Raw genomic sequence first — 18638 nt, forward strand, 5'->3', positions numbered from 1 at the left:
AAGACTGAACATTTCTGCAGCAAACTTCTTTAGGATGATAAAAATATTAGACCACAATAGAAGTCTAACAGACTGTTTTCTTTGCAAATGTCTCTAAATGTTCACAAAATTTGCTCCATCTGAAAAAAGTTACCTTCAACTTCTGGTGCTACTTCAAATGGATTCCAAAACATTCTTATTTCTTTTCCATGCTTGCAAGAATCAGTGAATCTCTTCTGGAATCCCACCTGCAATAGGTTCAGTGCTTTGATGTGTCTTTCAACAATGAATTGTAAATGGAATTTACAATGAATTTCAGTTCATTGCAGCAGGAGAAGTTTGAAAAGCTACTTTCAGTGACTTGCATCACAAAAAGGTTTCATTTTGCCTCAGAAACTTTCCACTCAGAATTCATGCCACACACAAGCGTTCCTTTCCCCTGCAAGTTTAGATTCAATGTGTTCAGATGCTCTATGATATCAGTTATGAAAGCCAAATCAAAAATCCATCCGGGGACAGAACGTGCTTCTTGACCTTTTCCTTTTTCCTTGAGAAAGACATCAACTTCATGATGAAGTGAAAAATGGTTTGAGGATTTAACTCTGCTAAGCCTGACTTCTGTATAGTATATAGTACACCTGCATATTTTGCCTCTATTTCTGAGAGAAAATTTTGAAACGGACAATACATAAGGTCCAGATATAATTAATGCTGGATACAATAATACACATCACACTTTCCCACTGAAGCCTCTTATTACACAAGACTTCCTGATGGGTGATGCAATGACATTGCATGGGAAGTGTACCATTTAATTTCAATATCTCTTCACTTAGTCTTGCAAGTACACCAGCTTTACTTTCCACCATATTTCTTGTACCATCAGTTGTCATGCTTTTCAATTCATTCCAACTCAGACCAAGATTTTCTACTGATTCACATACCTTAAGCAATATGTTTTCTGCAGTTCTAGTGCCTTCAAACTTTGCAGTGCACACAATTTTTCTGTAATTCTGGACTCTAAGAATAATGTATAAATTATTCTTCTGTAATGTATAAGCAGTGTCTATAAAGTCATTGTTCTCATTTAATGCCAAAGAGAAAAAATAATAGCTTTTTGCCTTGACAGTCAGTAACATATCCTTCTTCTCTTGTGCACTTCTAGTGATTGCAAATGTAGATAAAGTGACACAACCAACACACGATACCCTGTCAGGGCACATTTCCTCCATTACTTTAGCCATGCACTTCTTAGCAAGTTCACCATCCGTGAATGGCCTGCCACTCTCAGCAATACATTTAGCAACATGAAAGGTGGCCTGGATAGTCTACAGGTTCTCCTCAATGTGCTTTCTAAAAATTTGTTGCCGCAGAAACATTGATTTTTTAAAAGGGATTTTCTCTTGTTCACTCGCACATCTCCTTGATCTGTTGAGTAGCTCTTGTGACAGCATTCAAAGTGCCTTTTAACATTGTACTCCTTGAATACCGAGGCACTTTCAAGACATATCAGGCAAACTGCTTTATGCTTGCTTAACACAAAGAAGTACTCAGTAGACCATTTCTCATTAAAGACACAACACAAGCAGACCGCTTCTTATGGAATTTTCAGCAGAGCAGCAGTTGCAGAGTTTCAATATTTTCCTTGGATAAATCAAAATATGAGAAGTACAGTTTTAGGGCTCTAACTCTTCCTTTTCCCACCAAATCCACCCCACTCTGGCTGCTCTTAGCTGGGGATTTTCATTTGGACTGTGGCAAAGAAAAGAAGCAAGCCCCTGCTCTGCAGTTCTCCGGAATCCTGGGCCATATGCACAGGCTAGGAAGAACTTTTTAAAAATGGATTATGAATCTGACCCACCGGATGGCAAAGTTGCAATCCTAGGCACACTGAACGCTATGAGATTCATTTCTTAATAAAGGCACTGCCTTGAGGTTTACATCAACGCACACTAATGCTTTAAAGATTGTGGGCCCTCCAAAAAGGGGCAGGTGGGAAGGAAGAAGAGCGAATGAAAGGGCAGCCAGGACCTAGAGCAGAGGATATGCCATTTAGCTGGCTTTGAACTATCGGCAGGGCCTTGCCTGCCAGCCAGCCAAGCCTCAATCATGAGAAGCAAAATGGCAGCCAGCTGAGGGGAAGGGGACTTCCTGGAGGAAGAGGTGGAAAAGGGAAGCTCATGGTGCTGCTTGAGGCAGGAAGAACAGGGTGGGTCTGAGAGGAAATGCTGAGGGTGAAGCTGGTGGGCTGCTTGTGCCCATGAACCACACTTTGGGGACCCCTGTTCTATAAGAATGCTTGCAGAAGTATTCAGATATATATATATATATTAAGCTTAGAAGGGTTCATCTATTGCTCATCAGAAAAGTCCATGGGATTAGGACTGAGTTTAGGACTTAATCTGTACTGTTTCAAACCGAAATGATCAATCTGTTTTATTTGTTAAAAGACTTTCGGGCATTGTTGTCAGGTCAACAAGGTCCAATAAAACAGGATTGCAGAAGACATAGACCCTTCCCCTATGCAGAGACATTTAAAACTAAAGTGATTTCAGGCAATTACTGCTTTAAGACCTAATTACTAAATAAAGGATAATGACTTAGATGTGTGGTTAATATTTTGTGTTTAGTTCTTCATGCCTGAATAACCGATAGTAAACATTTTCATACATTTGTGTAGCTATTGTTTTATTCTAAAGTTTCCTGGTAATTACTTAATAATCCCAGTACATTCTGGATGTTACTGTAAATATTTGATGATTTTCTTATAGCTATCACTGATCAAATCTATTGCAATTAACAATCTGTGGAAAAAAATCTCTTGTATATTTCATTTGTCTTTTTTAAATTTACTGTAATTTCCTTCTTCAATAAAAGGAAGATAATAAAGCAACACCCAAGTCTTCCCTTTGTATGCCCTTAGCATGTTCCAGGGCGACTTCTTTTCTTTTCTTTTATAACTTATTTTATATCTTTTATATTTTTATTTACTTTATATTGTTAATTTTAATTTGATATTGTTATTTTTGTATTTTATTGTATTTTATTGTGTTGTAAGCCGCCCCAAGGCTTCGGCAAGGGGCAGCATAGAAATGTTCTAATAAATAAATAAATAAATAAATAAAATGCTCTATAAGAGTTCAGGAGTAGACCTATGCTGGTGTTGGTCTGCACCCTACATTGAGCTGAAGTGCAGATGGGTCATGTTAGTGCCCTGGTTTGACAAGTCTGCCTATCTGAATAGGGCTACCCTTCCCCAAAAGGCAGTGATGACATTTTCAGTGTTACCCTGGAACAGACAACGGAATCATGTTTATGTCAAGTTGTTGCTTATGTTTTAATATGCAGATGAGTCTAGAATTGGCACATGACAACTAACTTGGTCCTCTGTTCTTTCTCTTTCTCTCTTTTCTTCTTTCTAAGGAATAATTTAGAAGTCCATACAGAATTAAAGTTATGTGGTTAAGGAACCACAACATTTCAGTGACGGATTGCTACATCTGAAATTTCTAAAGGATTATATTATTCCCTTTTTACTCTTCTGGTGGACCTGAAAGAGAAAGTGTTAGATTTGGAAAAACGCTGGTGCCTATACATTAACCAAAAATGAAGGACAAAAACTATATGCATGCTGCCCTTATATGCCTGGGAATGTTATGCTACAGCCTTGCCATGGTGACAGAAAAACTGAACTATCCAAGGTCATCACTCCATGGTCACCACGAAAAAGGAAAGGAAGGGCAAGTTCTCCACCGTTCAAAAAGAGGATGGGTTTGGAATCAGTTCTTTGTAATAGAGGAATATACAGGACCGGATCCTGTGCTGGTGGGCAGGGTAAGAATGCTTTATATCATTTAGTTGCATTTCACTTTTTATCAATGTTAAGTATGTTTATTTAAATACTTCATTTTTATTGTTTATTGCCCTTTTTAGCAATTTGATGTGGCTTTAAGATAATGATTCCCAAGAACCTACACATCCAACTTGGATCAGGGAAAGCATGACTTAGTTTTAGCAGCAAAACCACTCAAGCAGAAATCCACACTGTGTGCAAGATAGAGGGCCAGTTCTGTGTAATTCCTTGAAAGTTGTCCTAGCTGGGGGAAGACTGAGGATGAACTTCCCATTCAACCGTGAAGCTCATGGGATACCTCTGGGTGGGTCAGCATTTCTTATTCTAATCTATCTCACAGGATTGCTTTGGAACTGAAGGGTGAGTGGACAGGAGATACAAACATGCTTCGCTGAGCTCTTTCAGTTAATATATAATTCACAAATAGATAAATGGCTATAAAATATGGAATAGATGCAGAGACAGTACATTGTCATCGTTCTTGGTTAAGTTTCAGATGAGGGGAAGGAATAAAAAATGTCCAGGGAACATAGTAAACTGCCAAATGTTGGTAGATAACATCTATGGTCACATATAACAAAGAGCCCCCATAAATGAATTTTCCCATAGGACTTCTGTTGTGGGAGTAGCTGCTATTTTGTATATTCAAGCCACTGCCAGGGTACACCATATCTTTTCCTTATATATGAATCTGGCAAGGGTGGTTAATAAGCCGCTTGAACCCTAAAAGAGGCCATGAATTCTGAGTTGCTTGACAGTCACCCCAACAACCCACTTTTGCCAGGTTTGCACATAACAAACCTTGGCATGCCTCCACTGTAGCTGAAACATTTTATGGTGATCAATGTTGTGACAAGAAGTGCTGCCAGTGTAGCTCTTCTTGTCACCTGCACTGGTAGTAAAAACCAAACCAAACAAAACTTTAGCAAAAAGAGAGAAAATGAAGCCAAGCTACAGTTCCCATAAAGGTGATCCCAACCTGAAAGCTTTACTGGTAATTTTGTTCAATAGTTGTTGTGGTAATTTTTTCCATCTTTTCCAGCTACATTTTCTCCTATGCACAAGGAGCACAAGAAGTGGTAATTCTTGAGAGCATGTAGCACAAGGAATACAGACAGACACAAATTTGTTTGGTTTGCATTTTAATGTAACTTAATTTCATGCTTTCAAAACAGGCTATGAACTAAAATATCAGTTATCCTTCAAAATGTGCATTTCTCAAAATTTGGAGTCAAATTCTCCAGTAAACACACACACACACAAACACACACGAGTTTATATTGGGGAACATATACTTCAAAATGCATATTAATAAGAAAAACACTCAAATGCATTGTATATGTATATTACAAAAAGCTGAATCCTACAGGGGGAGGTGAAGGAAGCTTGGGGAGAACAGTGGGCAAAGGGGCATATACCACAACAGTGAGAGAAGCTTTAATATTTGCAAATTGTTTTCCAAAATGGTAGTAGGAGGTTAGCCTTTAAAGCATGTGGTCTTTGATGCCTGTATTAGGGATGGCAAGGTATCTGTTTGGGGCTGGGAATCCATTGGAATTCCTGAGTTCAGCTTCACAGACTGCCATCTGCTTTGTAGAAGTCCAGAGCACAAGTTCCTGGGGAGCGCCCTGAATGTTTGTGAAGAACTCTCCAGGAATTGAGCCCCACGTGCTGTGTAAGTGGTGCCCTTCTTCCATGCCCTGTGTTGCTATTATGGGTAGACATGGGCAGGAAAGTCATTGGGAATGGTCCCTGGCATGCCTGGTATCCTGCAGCAGCTGTTTGGGCAGCTGCACATAACAGGAAAGGTTGCTGAGTGTACAACTGGGGTCTGTGTGCATTCATGGACTTCGTGGCTCAGCTCACTTTGGAAGACAAGACTGAAAACAAAAGAAAGTCTGTGGATTATAGAGGAATGGATTCTGAAAGAGATCATCTATACACTAAAGGCTGGGATATGGGTAGCAGATTGCAGTAATGTGACCTCTTGATACAGGAAGGTGAATAAAACTTGATTGGAATAGCTAAAACTTGAGGGGATGACTCCATGACTGGAATTCAGCAGATTAAGAATATAACTTGTTCAAGTTATGTTATGTCATGTTCTGGTCAGCTGTTCAGTCATGTCCGACTATAAGCAATCCTATGGGCCAAAGCTCACCACACTTTTCGATCCAGTGCCACCTCTTTCAGAACTATGCTCTGGCCCACATCTTCTTTGATGGAGTCTAATCACCTCACTCTTTGGCAACCTAGTTTTCTATTACTGCTGAGCCTTCCAAGCATTGTATCTTTTTCTAATGAGCTTGATCACATGATGTGGCCAAAATATGTGAGTCTCAGCCTTGTTATCTTGCCAACCAGGGATGAGACTGGTTTAATATGCTCCAGCACCCGCTTTTTTGTCACCACCACTGACCATGGAATGCAGAAGAGCTCTGCCAAGACCACAGTTGATTTTCCTCTTGTCTAACTTTCATTGTCCAACTTTCACAACTGTAGGTTGCTATAGGAAAAACGATCACTCAGACCAATCTACACTTGGTTACCAAGCTGATGTTGTTTTTCCACACTTGATTCATTCTTGTCATTGCCATACAACCTAATGAAATTAGTTGCTTTATTTCTGGACTACATTCACTGCTGAGAGCAATCAGTGATTCCAGGAAAATGAATTCCTCTCCACATTCAATTTCCACATAATCAACTGCTATTTTGGTGACTTCATTCTTTGCAGTCATCAAGAGCTTTGTCTTTTTGATGTTCAGAAGGGGGGCAAACTTCTCACTTTCTTCTTTGATTCCTTGGATCAATAGCTTTAGACCTTCATGGGTTTCTGAGAGGAAGGCTGTGTCATCAGCATAACAAAGGCTGTTGATGGTCCTTCCTCCAATCTTTATCTCAACTTTTGATTCTTCAAGATGCATCCTCCTCAAGATTATTTCAGCATACAAGTTGAACAGAAAAGGGGAGAGAATACATCCTTGTCAGACTCCTTTCTCTACCTTAAAGCAGTCAATGTCCCCATATGATGATCCTACAGCTGCTTGCTGGTTTGTTTATAATGATTGCAGCAATCTGACCAGACATGCTGGTGCCCCCTGGTCTTTTAGTGCTTTCCACAACTTGTCACGATCAATGCAGTCAAAGACTTTCTTATAGTCAACAAAGCTCAGGTAAATGTTCTTTTGATATTCTTGAGATTTCCCCATAATCCAGCACAAATTTGTGATATGGTCATGAGTGCCCTGGCCTCTCTGAAAGCCTACTTGAACTTCAGGTAGTTCCATGGCATATAGATGCCAGGTGTTGTTATATAATTTTAAGGAGAATTTTTCTAGCATGAGGGATGAGGGCAATTGTGCAGTAATTAGAACAGTCCTTTGAGTTGCCATTATTTTGTAATGGGAATGGAGATTGGGTGCTTCCAGTTCTCTGGCCATGTGCTGGTTTCCCAGAGCTTCCAGCATAAGGCTGTCATGGTTCTGTTTGGTACCTGCTTCAGCAACTCTGCAGGGAAGTTGTCAATGCCTCATGCTTTGTTTGGCAGCTGACATTGCCTATGCTACTTCCTCCTCAAGAATGTCTGGTTCTATTTCTATTTTGGTTTCATTTTCTGAATTATCCTGATGCAGTTCAGTCCCACTGCTTTTGGTGTATTGTTCTTCAGCGTATTCTCACCATCTATTCTTGATATTTTGTTGATCAGGCAGTTCTTTTCCTTCTTCATTTTTTATGATTGCTTTGCAAGCACTAAAATATATTTGAATTCATTTAACTTGTGCATATGCATTCCTGGTATAACCCTTCTGAACTTGTTCAAGTACAGAAAGAACAAAAAGAATGACAGAGTCACTTTCTTTGTTAAAGATATCTCTACAGAAAAATAAAGGATGATGAGCTTAATAGCTGCATTTATAGCATCTGGATTCAAATAAATGGAGCAAGAGTAAAAGGAACATAGTGGACAGCTTCTATGACCAACCACCCAGTTGAGGAAAAGACAAGAATGAAATTTTTGAAAAGAAAATTGCTAATGTTCCCAGGAGGTATGCTTTTGTAGTAATAGGAGACAAATTCTGCCAAACATAGATCCTTCAATTGATTCCCGAATTGTGTCATTTATACCTTCCTCCTACAGAAAGTGGAGGAAAGAACAAGAGGATGGGCTATCCTTGAATTTATTCTAAACCACAGAGATGAACTAGTGGATGACATGGCAGTTAGAGGAACTCTGGGGAAAAGTGACCATGTCATACTTGAATTCTTGATTCTAAAGGAAGCAAAAGCTGAATGTAGCCAAACATGTATCCTGGACTTTAGGAAAGCCAATTTCAATAACGTTTCCATGGCAAGTAACTCTACTAAGAAAAGGAATCCAAGATGGATGGCAATTTTTTTTTTTTTAAAGGGCAATCCAAAAGTTCAATAGCAGACGATTATAAGAAGAAGAAAATATAGAAGCTAATATAGCTTTGCAAAAAGATGAGATTTGTCCTAAAAACAAACAAAAAGGACATGCATAGGAAGTGGAAGGAAGGCCAGGTTGCAAAAGAAGAATAGAGGTAATATGGAATTGCAGGAATGGTTTCAGGAAGGGTAAAAAGAAAATGAGCTGAGGCTAATGAAGGATGCCAAAAGCTTCATCAAATGCATGCATAGTAAAAGACAGAAGAAAGAAATAATAGTTATCATTTTGCCTACTCAATGGATACCTGAAGGAACACCTTCGGCCATATTTGCCCTCCCACCCCTTGAGATCGGCAGCAGGGGCTCTCCTCCAGGAGCCTTCCATAAGAGATATCAGGAAGCAAAGTACCCGGAGGAGGGCTTTCTCTGCAGTGGCGCCCCATCTGTGGAATGCGCTCCCCAGAGAGGTCTGTCTGGTACCGTCGTTATTTGTTTTTTGGCACCAGGCCAAGACCTTTTTATTCAAACAGTATTTTAATAATCTTTAATATTTATAGTTTTAATTATGCAGCCAGTGTGTTTCCAAGTTTTAATTGTAATTCTATTCATTTTATTCATTTGTTATTGTGATCCATCCCGAGGCTGTGTAGCAATGGGGACGGCATATAAAAAGTTTAAATAAATAAATAAATGAGGATGTAAAAATGATAACAGGGGCAGAAGTGCTCAATTCCTACTTTGGCTCAATTTGCTTTGGTCAATGACCTCTGCAGGATTTCAGTCTGAGATTGCTAGGCACCTCTCTTTTCAACCCTTTCATTGAGTTGAAATGTGCCAACTCCACCCTTGCACAGCCTATTATCCTTAAGAATCAAGGAGAATAGATCAACTGGCAGATGAGTGGTGGAAAGTTAATGTTGTCCCTATCTTCAAAAGGGGGAAAAGGAGGAAACTGAAAGCTACATGCCAATCGGTCTGACATCTATCCTTTTGACAATTCTGGAACAGATCATAAAACAGTCAGTCTGCAGAAAGCTTGATAGAAATGCAGTGATTAGAAGATGCCAACATGGATTGATTAGGAATAGATTTTGTCAGATAAATCTGATCTCATTTTTTGATAGCATAACTTCCCTGGTGGACAGTGAGAAAGCTGAGGACATAAGATATCTTGACTTCATGACAGTTTTTGGCAAAGTGTCCCATGGTACCCTGATTAGCAAATTAGCTAATAGTGGGCTACATGGAAAAACTATCAGATGGATCTACAGTTGGCTACAGAATCAAACTCAATGGATGTTTATGAATGGCACCATCTGATTCTGGGTAGACATAATGAGTAGGGTAATACTGGATTTGGTCCTGGGTTCAGTGCACTTCAACATTTTTATTAATGTCTTAGATGAGGACAATTGCATAAAATTGCAATTGCATAAAATAGATTTGAATGCTGGGCTGAAAACAGAGTGAAATTCAGTAAAGACAAATGCCTAGAAAAAAGTAATATATAATACAAGATACAAGGTACCTGACTCAGATACGGGAAGTGAGAAGGATCTTTGAATTGCTGTAGATCACAAGCTCAATATGAGTTAACAATGTGATGTGGATCAAAAAAAGGTAAATACAATTTTGGCCTGCATTAATAGAAATATCACTTTCAAATCACAGGAAAATCACAGGAAATATTATTTCTCTGTATTTCTAATAGCATTTTTATTTTATAATATGAAATACACTATTAAAATAAAATACAAATATAAAAGTACAACATAAAGAAAAAGGAACAACACAGAATACTGTATATGCATATGTATAGAACAGCTAGTGTGCCCCTGCACCCGGACCATGGCTACATAGTAATTATTCATTCATGTCCTTCTTCTTCCATATTTCTTCTTTTAAATTTCCTCTCTTTCAGGAGTACTCCCTTCTGCCCAAAATTTCATTGAGTCATCTGAAGATGTTTCCCTTTTATTAATGTATGTTCCATAAACAAGCCCCATATAAGGTTAAAATCAGTCTTATTTGTCAACCTCCCTTTTCATTTTAATTCTACACGTCAGCTTATCATTAACAGCTATAGTCCAAATTCCTTTACACCATTCAGTTAACTGGCAATCCCATTTCTCCTTCCAGTTCTTTGCTACTGTTAACCTTGCTGATGTTACCAAGTTTATTAATAATTCTTTAGTATTCCATTTCCATTTCTTTTCATAGAATGGTAACTATATGTAGTTTCTGGATCTGCTTTAATTTTTGAGTTCAACAGTTTGCTAATCATTATTCAAAATGTCCCAATATTTTCAATTTCACACTTCATGTGGAAATATGTACCCCCTTTTTGTCCAAATTTCCAACATAGTTTGGATTATTTATCCATAAAAATTTAGTAGCATCAGGTACCATTTCAATACTAATTTATAAAAAAATCTTAATTCTGATTAACATACTTTTTAATATTCTCTTATCCCATATTTTCCCCGTTCTCCCCTGTCTATATCCTTCTCTAAATCTATTTCCCATGATTTTTTAAGAAAATCATATTGGTCTACCATATCTATTAGACTCTTTTAAACCTCACATATGTTCCTGCTTGTTTGCATAGTGGCTTGAGTTTCCTTATGTAAGACAATCTCTTCAAATTTGGTTAGATCTCTACATTTACCAGTTTTATTCATCCATTTGTTAGTCCATTGTTCTAATTGTATAACATTAAACCAAATTATTATTTTTTCTAGTAATGCCATTTTCCTTTCTTTGTCTCATTTTCGCCAACCAATCTTTCAACCTAAGTATTTGTTTTCTCGCCTCCTCAGCACTGGTTAGGCTTAATCCCAAATATTGCATCCTAAATACTGCATACTGTATCACAGTTTAAGAAAACTGCAGGTAGATGGGAGAAGATACAAATAAAGGCAACAACAATGATCAGTGGACTGAAAACAAAATCCTGTGAGGAGAAACTGAAAGAATTTGGCATGTTTAGCCCTGAGAAGAGAAGATTTGGCTAGTGGCAGAGAGAGTGGAGGAGGGATAACACTCTTCAATTACTTGAAAGGCTGTCAAACAAAGGAACGGCCAGGAACTCTTCTTGATCTGCCCAGAATACAACACAAGGAATAATGGATTCAAGTTGCAGGAAGCCAGATTCTGGCAGAACATTAGGAAAAATGTCTTGAGTATTAGAGCAATGCAACAATGGAATCTGTGGCTTGAGAAGGTTGTGGGCTTTCCCACACTGGAGGTATTCATGATGCAGAAGGACAGCCATATTTCTGAAATGTATTCTTTTGGAGACCTACAGTGAGCAGGGGGTTGCACCTGATGGCCTCATTGCCATTTCAGCTCTACTACTCTGTGGTTCCTTGACTGTGTGATTGTTTCCAAGAAACCTCACAAATCCTGAACAGTAGATGCAGATACAGACTGATAAATTTCCATAAAGATCTTCAGACATGATATCCAGTCTGGTGGCACTATATGAGTTTTTACTTTTTTGTTTGCAAAACATGCAACTATGCCCCCTTCAAAACTCTGAATGCAAGAATGAGCATGTGCCTACCAAGATATTTGCAAACATCTATTGCTGCTCATCTTATTCCCAATTCCCAGGTTGATTTGCACAAATTTTCCCAGCAGACTGATTCAGCCTTGCTTTAAATTTTGGAAAATGTGGAGAGTTTGGCCCAGATCCCCCATTTGATGACTGTTTGCTTCAGGTCAATTTCCTATTCACACTTGTGAGCAGCATTCACAAGTGTGAACAGGAATCCGGCAAGGTGATGCACTGATGATCCCCACAAACTTGAACATTCTGCAGTTGCCTATCCCGACTTGGCTTGGCTTGGCTTTTGTTGGTTTGTCTTTGATTTGTCATGTTCATGGGGTTCAAATCTGAGCCGAAAAGCCTGGATCTAAAGTCTAGCTAAATTTCACTCACCTAGCTCACCTCTTGCTTGGGTCCTGATTGTCAGCTATTTCTTTAGTTTGAATTTAAAGGCTATGCTCTGCTTGAACAAAATACATTTCTAGTACAGAACTCATTAACAATAAAATGAGAGAGTGAAAGAGAAATTTAAAACATGATATAGAAGGGACTTCCCCCTTTTGTATGGGCAAGATTTAGATTAAGAATGTCAATTATTAATATACAATGAGAGAGTTACAATGAATGTCAATTTACACTTTGTGAAGTGCACTTGTAATATGTAAAGTGAAATTCAGTATAACTCATCCAATACTGTCTGATGACATAGCATTCCTATCCTAAAATTGGTTTGTCCCCAGAAAAGGAGGAACATGCATCTTACCCAGAACAATATTTGTTGTTGTTGTTGTTAGTCGCGAAGTCGTGTCTGACCCATCGCGACCCCATGGACAACCTTTTCCCAGGCCTTCCTGTCCTTTACCATCCCCAGGAGTCCACTTAAGCTCATACCAACTGCTTCAGTGACTCCATCTAGCCACCTCATCCTCTGCCATCCCCTTCTTCTTTTGCCATCTATTGTCCCCAGAATTAGGCTCTTCTCCTGTCCATTTTTGTTCACTGATTCCTAAGATGTTGATGTTCAGTCTCATCATCTCTTGTTTGACCACATCCAGCTTGCCTTGATTCATGGATCTCCAGACAATATACCATTCCTTAAATTACCTTTCTATTATATAAATACTAGAATATAGTTCTATAATTATTCCTAAATATTAACTCTAGGCATTTTTACCAGCATTATCATGACTGACTCACTGTCATTTCATATGATACACAACTAAACAAATCCTTGAAGTATTTTTCCTATTATATTACATAATTTTTCAAATGCACTATATCACAACTTTTAATTTTTGCATGACTTATGTTGCATTTTTTTCTGAGAGTCATAAAAGAGCTAGCAAACTCTCGGAACCACTAACTATTATCTTCAATAAATCTTGGAAAACAGAAGTGCCAGATGACTGAAGGAGGGCTAATGTTGTCTCCATCTTCAAAAGATGAACCTGGGAACTACAGACTAGTTAGTCTGATGCCAATCCCTGCAAAATTCTGAAGCAACTTATTTAAAAAGTATGCAAGCATCTCAAAGAAAATGAAGTGATTAATAGAAGCCAACATGGATTTATTAAAAATAAAAATAAATCCTGTCAGACTAATTTAATCTCATTGTTTGAATGGTAACCTCCCAAATGGACAGAGGGTTATTATCCATACTGTGGACATAATTTACTTGGACTTCAGCAAAGCTTTTGACACAGTCCCTCATGACATCCTTATAAGCAAACTAGCGAAAAATGAACTATGTAGAAAAACTTTTACATGGATCAAATACTGGAGCATAAATCAGACAGAAAGAATGCTCATAAATAGCACCTTCTCAACCTGGAGGGAGGTAACTAGTGAGGTGCTGCAGGGTTCAGTCCTGGGCCCAGATCTCTTCAACATTTAATTAATGATTTAGATAAGGAAGTATAAAGAAAGCTAGTCAAATTTGCAGATGATACAAAACTGAGTAGAATAGCAAAAATCCTAGAAAACAGAAACAGAATGAAGATCCAGCATGAATTTAATAAACTTGAGTGATGGCTGAAAGCAACAGAATGAGATTCAACAAGGGTTGGGGGAGCAGACATGATATCACTCGATAAGTACCTCCAAGACTGTCACAAAGAGGAAGATCAAGATCTCTTCTTACTAATGCCAGAGTGTAGGACACAGAATAATCAAGTCAGGTTGCACCAACCCAGATTCAGGAAAACTTTCCTCACTGTCAGAGCAATGCAACAGTGAAACCAGCTGCCTAGACATTCAGAAAGAAACTGGACAGCCATCTGAGTGGGATGGTGTGACTTGGTGTTCTACAACAACAGGGGGTTTGACTCGATGGCCTTCATGGCCCATTCCAACTCTACTATTCTATGTGATGTGGCTGCAAAAGGGGCAAATGCTATTTTAGTCTGCATTCCCAGAAATATCACTTCCAAATCATGTGAAGACTCATCATCTGGAGGCCTGTGTCCAGTTTTGGGCAGCACAGTTTAAGAAAGATGTAGACAAGCTGGAAAGGGTTCAGAGGAGGGCAAAAAGGATGATCCAGGGACTGGAAACAAAGCCCTATGAGGTCAGATGGAAAGAACTGGGCATGTTTAGCTTTGATTAGAAATGACTGAGGGGAGATGATAGGACTGTTTAAGTACTTGAAAGGCTGTCACAAAGAGGAAAGACAGTCTCTCTTCTTGATCATCGTAAAGTGCAGGACACAGAGTAACATTCTTAATTTACAGGAAGCCAGATTCTGGTTAGATACCAGGATACAGCAGACAACGGAACCAATTTCCTAGGTTGTACAGTCACCTTTACTGGAGGCATTCAAGATGCAACTGGACAGCCATCTGAGAGGGATGGTCTTCTGTCTACTTCCAACTCTACTATTCTAAAATGATTCAGTGGCTACCCCAGAAAGTCAGCACAGAAGAGGGGCTGCATTTGTTTACATTAATTGCTATCAGGTGGTGGGGAATGGGGATACTGATCTGATTCGACTGACCAGATAATTTGACCCCATGGGAGATGGCAGAATAGCAGTAAGGAGAACCATACACACCACATTTTGTGTAGCTTAATGGATGGATAAGAGATTCCTTCTCCTTGGCCCATTTCTCTTCACACATCCTCATTCCAGGTAGTCCAACGGTTGCATTTGTGTATTATGCAAGATCATATTTTCTAACACTCTGGGAATGTGCTGTATTCATCAGCACATTTATGTAGCTGAATACCAGTAAAAGTGTTTTGATACACAGTAGCCCATCACTGCCTCATAAAGAGCAGGGGTAGAGCACAGATCCACCCTAGGTTCCTGCGGAGTGCCCGCAGTTTGGGCAAGTAGCTTATCTTGCTGTAGCAGAATGCACTTCCCTTTTCCAAGATTGGCATGTAGTGCACAAAGAACCCTGAAGTGCTGCTTCATTTGCCTCAGTTGTGATAAATGAGACTTATCTAAGGAACAATTTATCACCAGTGTGTGAGATTTAAAGGATAAAATGTAAGAAAGCAGGAAGGGTACCAATACTCTATATTGCATATTCATGGAGCTAATATTCTAGCATTATAGAACTTGGGGAAGTGGGGCTGATTGCACTTCATATATTAATTGCTTTAGTACCATGAATCAACATTTCACAATGGGTATTAGTAGCTAAGAAATTGGAAATTAGTTGGAAGCCAATGAGTGGTTCTTTTCTTGTCAATCCATGATTTGCAGAACTACTTTTATATTTTTCGAAAGGCAGCTTATAAAAGAATCTGATGATTATAAAACCTTCCATAAAAGATAGTCTACTTTCTGCTTTTAATCTCAACAACTACTAATCAGTTTTACTTTCCACAATTGTTAAAAAATCAAAGTGCATATTCAAATAATCCTCAATGTACTTTGTGAATTCTCTCTTTAGAATATCTATTCAAATTACTTGCTAGCTACATCCAACGCCGATAAGCCCAGAGGTGTCATGGCAGAGTAGTTTCTGTACAGGAAAAAAAAATCTGAGTAAAATTTTGCTTCTTTTCTGTTTGATGAGTCTACAGTCTCAGGGGAAGAAGGGCAGCATTTGAAAACCCCAGAAAATATATTAACATTTTTAAAATAATGCTTTGACAAATGCTATTCTTTGGCTGTGAAAACTCATTTATTTATTTTGCATTTACAGCTTCATTCCGATATTGATTCTGGTGATGGGAACATCAAATACATTCTCTCAGGTGAAGGAGCAGGCATCATTTTTGTTATTGATGACAAATCAGGGAATATCCATGCAACAAAGACACTGGATCGGGAAGAAAGAGCTCAATACACATTAACAGCCCAGGCTGTGGACAGGAATACCAACCGACCCCTGGAACCACCCTCAGAATTCATTGTGAAAGTTCAAGATATCAATGACAACCCTCCAGAATTCTTACAAGAAAATTACCATGCCAATGTACCAGAGAGGTCCAATGTAGGTATGTGACAGAAGAATCTGCTACCATTGTCATGACAAGAAATGATGGGCCACAACAATTTACTTTGTCTTGTACTCTTTTGTAAACTGTCCTTATAACTTTGGCTATTTGGTAATATAAACATGTAAATCATAATTATCATTTCTATGTTAGGGATTATACTTAGGATAGATAACATTAGTCCAAGCCTTATTCTTGCCTATAGCATGTAAGAAAGCTCCCCCCCCCCCTCTCTCTCTCTCTCTCTCTCTCTCTCTCTCTCTCTCTCTCCCCCCCCTCCCCACCCCGGTGCCACTTAAGGTCACAGGTAAAGGTTCCCAGTTAAGACTCTCTGTTTAAAGAAAATTAACTTGGAGAATGACAGGCTACCATACATCTCTTTGAAGTGGCTATTTTTCTTGCTGTTTTAAGGATTTCATCACACCTGAAATCTTAAGTGGCACGATCCAACCAGAGATTTACTATTTCTTTTCAATCTCTGTGTGATTTTCTAGATAATGGTTCTGATCCACCACACTGTGATCCAACAAGTAGGCTCAGATGGAGACAGGACCCCCAGCATCACAGAGTTCAAAGGGACCAATGAACATCCATGTTTGCTTATACATCTGTATCGCTTGTGAATTTGTATCTCCTTTGTCTTCTTCAGCTAAGATTGGAAAGTATTAGTATAATCTGTTTGCCAACAAATATGTTACATGTACTGTGTATATATACAGCTCCTACCAATGCCATTGGCAGTTTAAGACAAATTCAGGATATGAAACCGTAGCCAACATATCTTGGGATGGCCCAGAGTGATCCCTGACCTTGCAGCCATGCAGATCTTAAGTGCACACTTCCTTTGATGCTCACCATGATCTACCATATCGACCTCTTGTTCCTGTTACTGCACTAAATCAGAACCACAGTACAAGAGAAACTGAAGGCCACTACATGGACTCAACTATTAAGTGTCTGAGACTCACAAGAGAATTCAAGCTCGTAGCTGCTGGTTAGTGGATCAGAACAGCATTTGACTTCTAGCCATTTGCCTACTCATAATAGAAAGTGATGATCAGAGGACTATCCTCTTTGTAAATGAATTACAGTCAAAGGCCATAAATTATACTTTAGATTGCCTTTTCCTTCCTTAAATGCAGGCCAACACCATGTCAATTACCTTTGGAAATCTCTGAGCAGCCCTAAATGTAGCTTCTGGTAGTGTTGCCCTGAAAAAGACATTGCTTTTGAAAACATGTTCCAAGGAGGATGAACAAAGTGAAGAAATTGTCATGGGTGAGGTTTGGGGTCCCTTACTGATGAGGTACCTGAGGAACCACTCTAACTGCCTAGGCTCCCTACTTTCATCACCCTCCTCTATTTATTACTGATTTCTATTTACTGCTTAATATCAACAAGCCCAATTAAAAGCCAGGGGAGAATATCATGAGGGAACTCTCTGCCCAAAGGTAATATTACCTCTAGATCTATAAAGACCTCCTCTTAACTAAACCCCAGATTGTGTTCTTGGTCACAGTAGAATGTTTGCAATGGGTAGCTTCTGAGCATTTTTACTTACCTTCTTGTTTAAACGCAACCAAAGGAATTTTCCACCTACTGAGAGAAAAAGGGTGATATCACAGGCAGTGTATAAAGACTATCGCAAATAATAATATTAAACAATTACTGGGGGAGGGGTTATTTAGTGGAATTTAATTTATTAAACTGTTTGCTCTAAGAAATGAATTGGTCCAATCTCTCATAGTCCCTGGCACAGCTGGTGGGTCAGTGTTGATGAAACCAGACCCACAGAAATGAGACTTGAGTTTTCCAGTGCTTTATTAGTAAACACTATAATAAACAATACCTTTATTTGATGTCTGTTGAAAAAAATAATAAAAGTGCATTCCCAAAACATTATCAGTGTTACCAGATATGTGGTTTTACATACATATTTAATCAATGTACCTCCTTCACTTTCTATTTTTAGGCACATCTGTTATTCAGGTGACTGCCTCCGATGCTGATGACCCAACTTATGGAAACAGTGCCAAACTAGTATACAGCATTCTTGAAGGTCAGCCGTACTTCTCTGTGGAAGCCCAAACAGGTACTATTGCATAAGGACGGGAAAACTTCAGATGTTGTTGGAATACCGATGTCATTATTCCTGATAATAGACCATGCTGACTGGTTCTGATGGGAGTTGAACAACCTATGAGATTCACAGCTTCCCCATATCTGTAAAGGGTGAGGAACTTTGGGTTATTTGAGGTCACTTCCTGCTAGATCTCCTGAGGGCTGCGCTCCTACCTCTTTGCCAAAATTAAGTAGTACAGCAGTGACAAACCAGAACACTCTTCTCTCATTTGCGTTCTCTCTCTCTCTCTCTCTCTCTCTCTCTCTCTCTCTCTC

General features: G+C 38.9%; 1 protein-coding gene across 3 annotated transcripts in view; it reads left to right on the forward strand.

Moving 5' to 3' along the window:
* Positions 1-18638, forward strand: part of CDH11 (cadherin 11) — a 118535-nt gene that overhangs the window by 71498 nt on the left and 28399 nt on the right. For all 3 annotated transcript variants that reach the window (XM_044434187.1, XM_044434185.1, XM_044434186.1), the window contains 3 exons: positions 3403-3813; positions 15947-16241; positions 18214-18333. In XM_044434187.1, the coding sequence (XP_044290122.1) occupies positions 3586-3813; positions 15947-16241; positions 18214-18333 (643 nt within the window). In that variant the 5' untranslated portion in view covers positions 3403-3585. The remainder of the gene's footprint in view (positions 1-3402; positions 3814-15946; positions 16242-18213; positions 18334-18638) is intronic.

The sequence above is a fragment of the Varanus komodoensis genome, unplaced genomic scaffold, assembly GCF_004798865.1.
Source record: "Varanus komodoensis strain SLA01 unplaced genomic scaffold, ASM479886v1 scaffold27, whole genome shotgun sequence".
In the NCBI taxonomy this organism is placed as follows: Eukaryota; Metazoa; Chordata; class Lepidosauria; order Squamata; family Varanidae; genus Varanus; species Varanus komodoensis.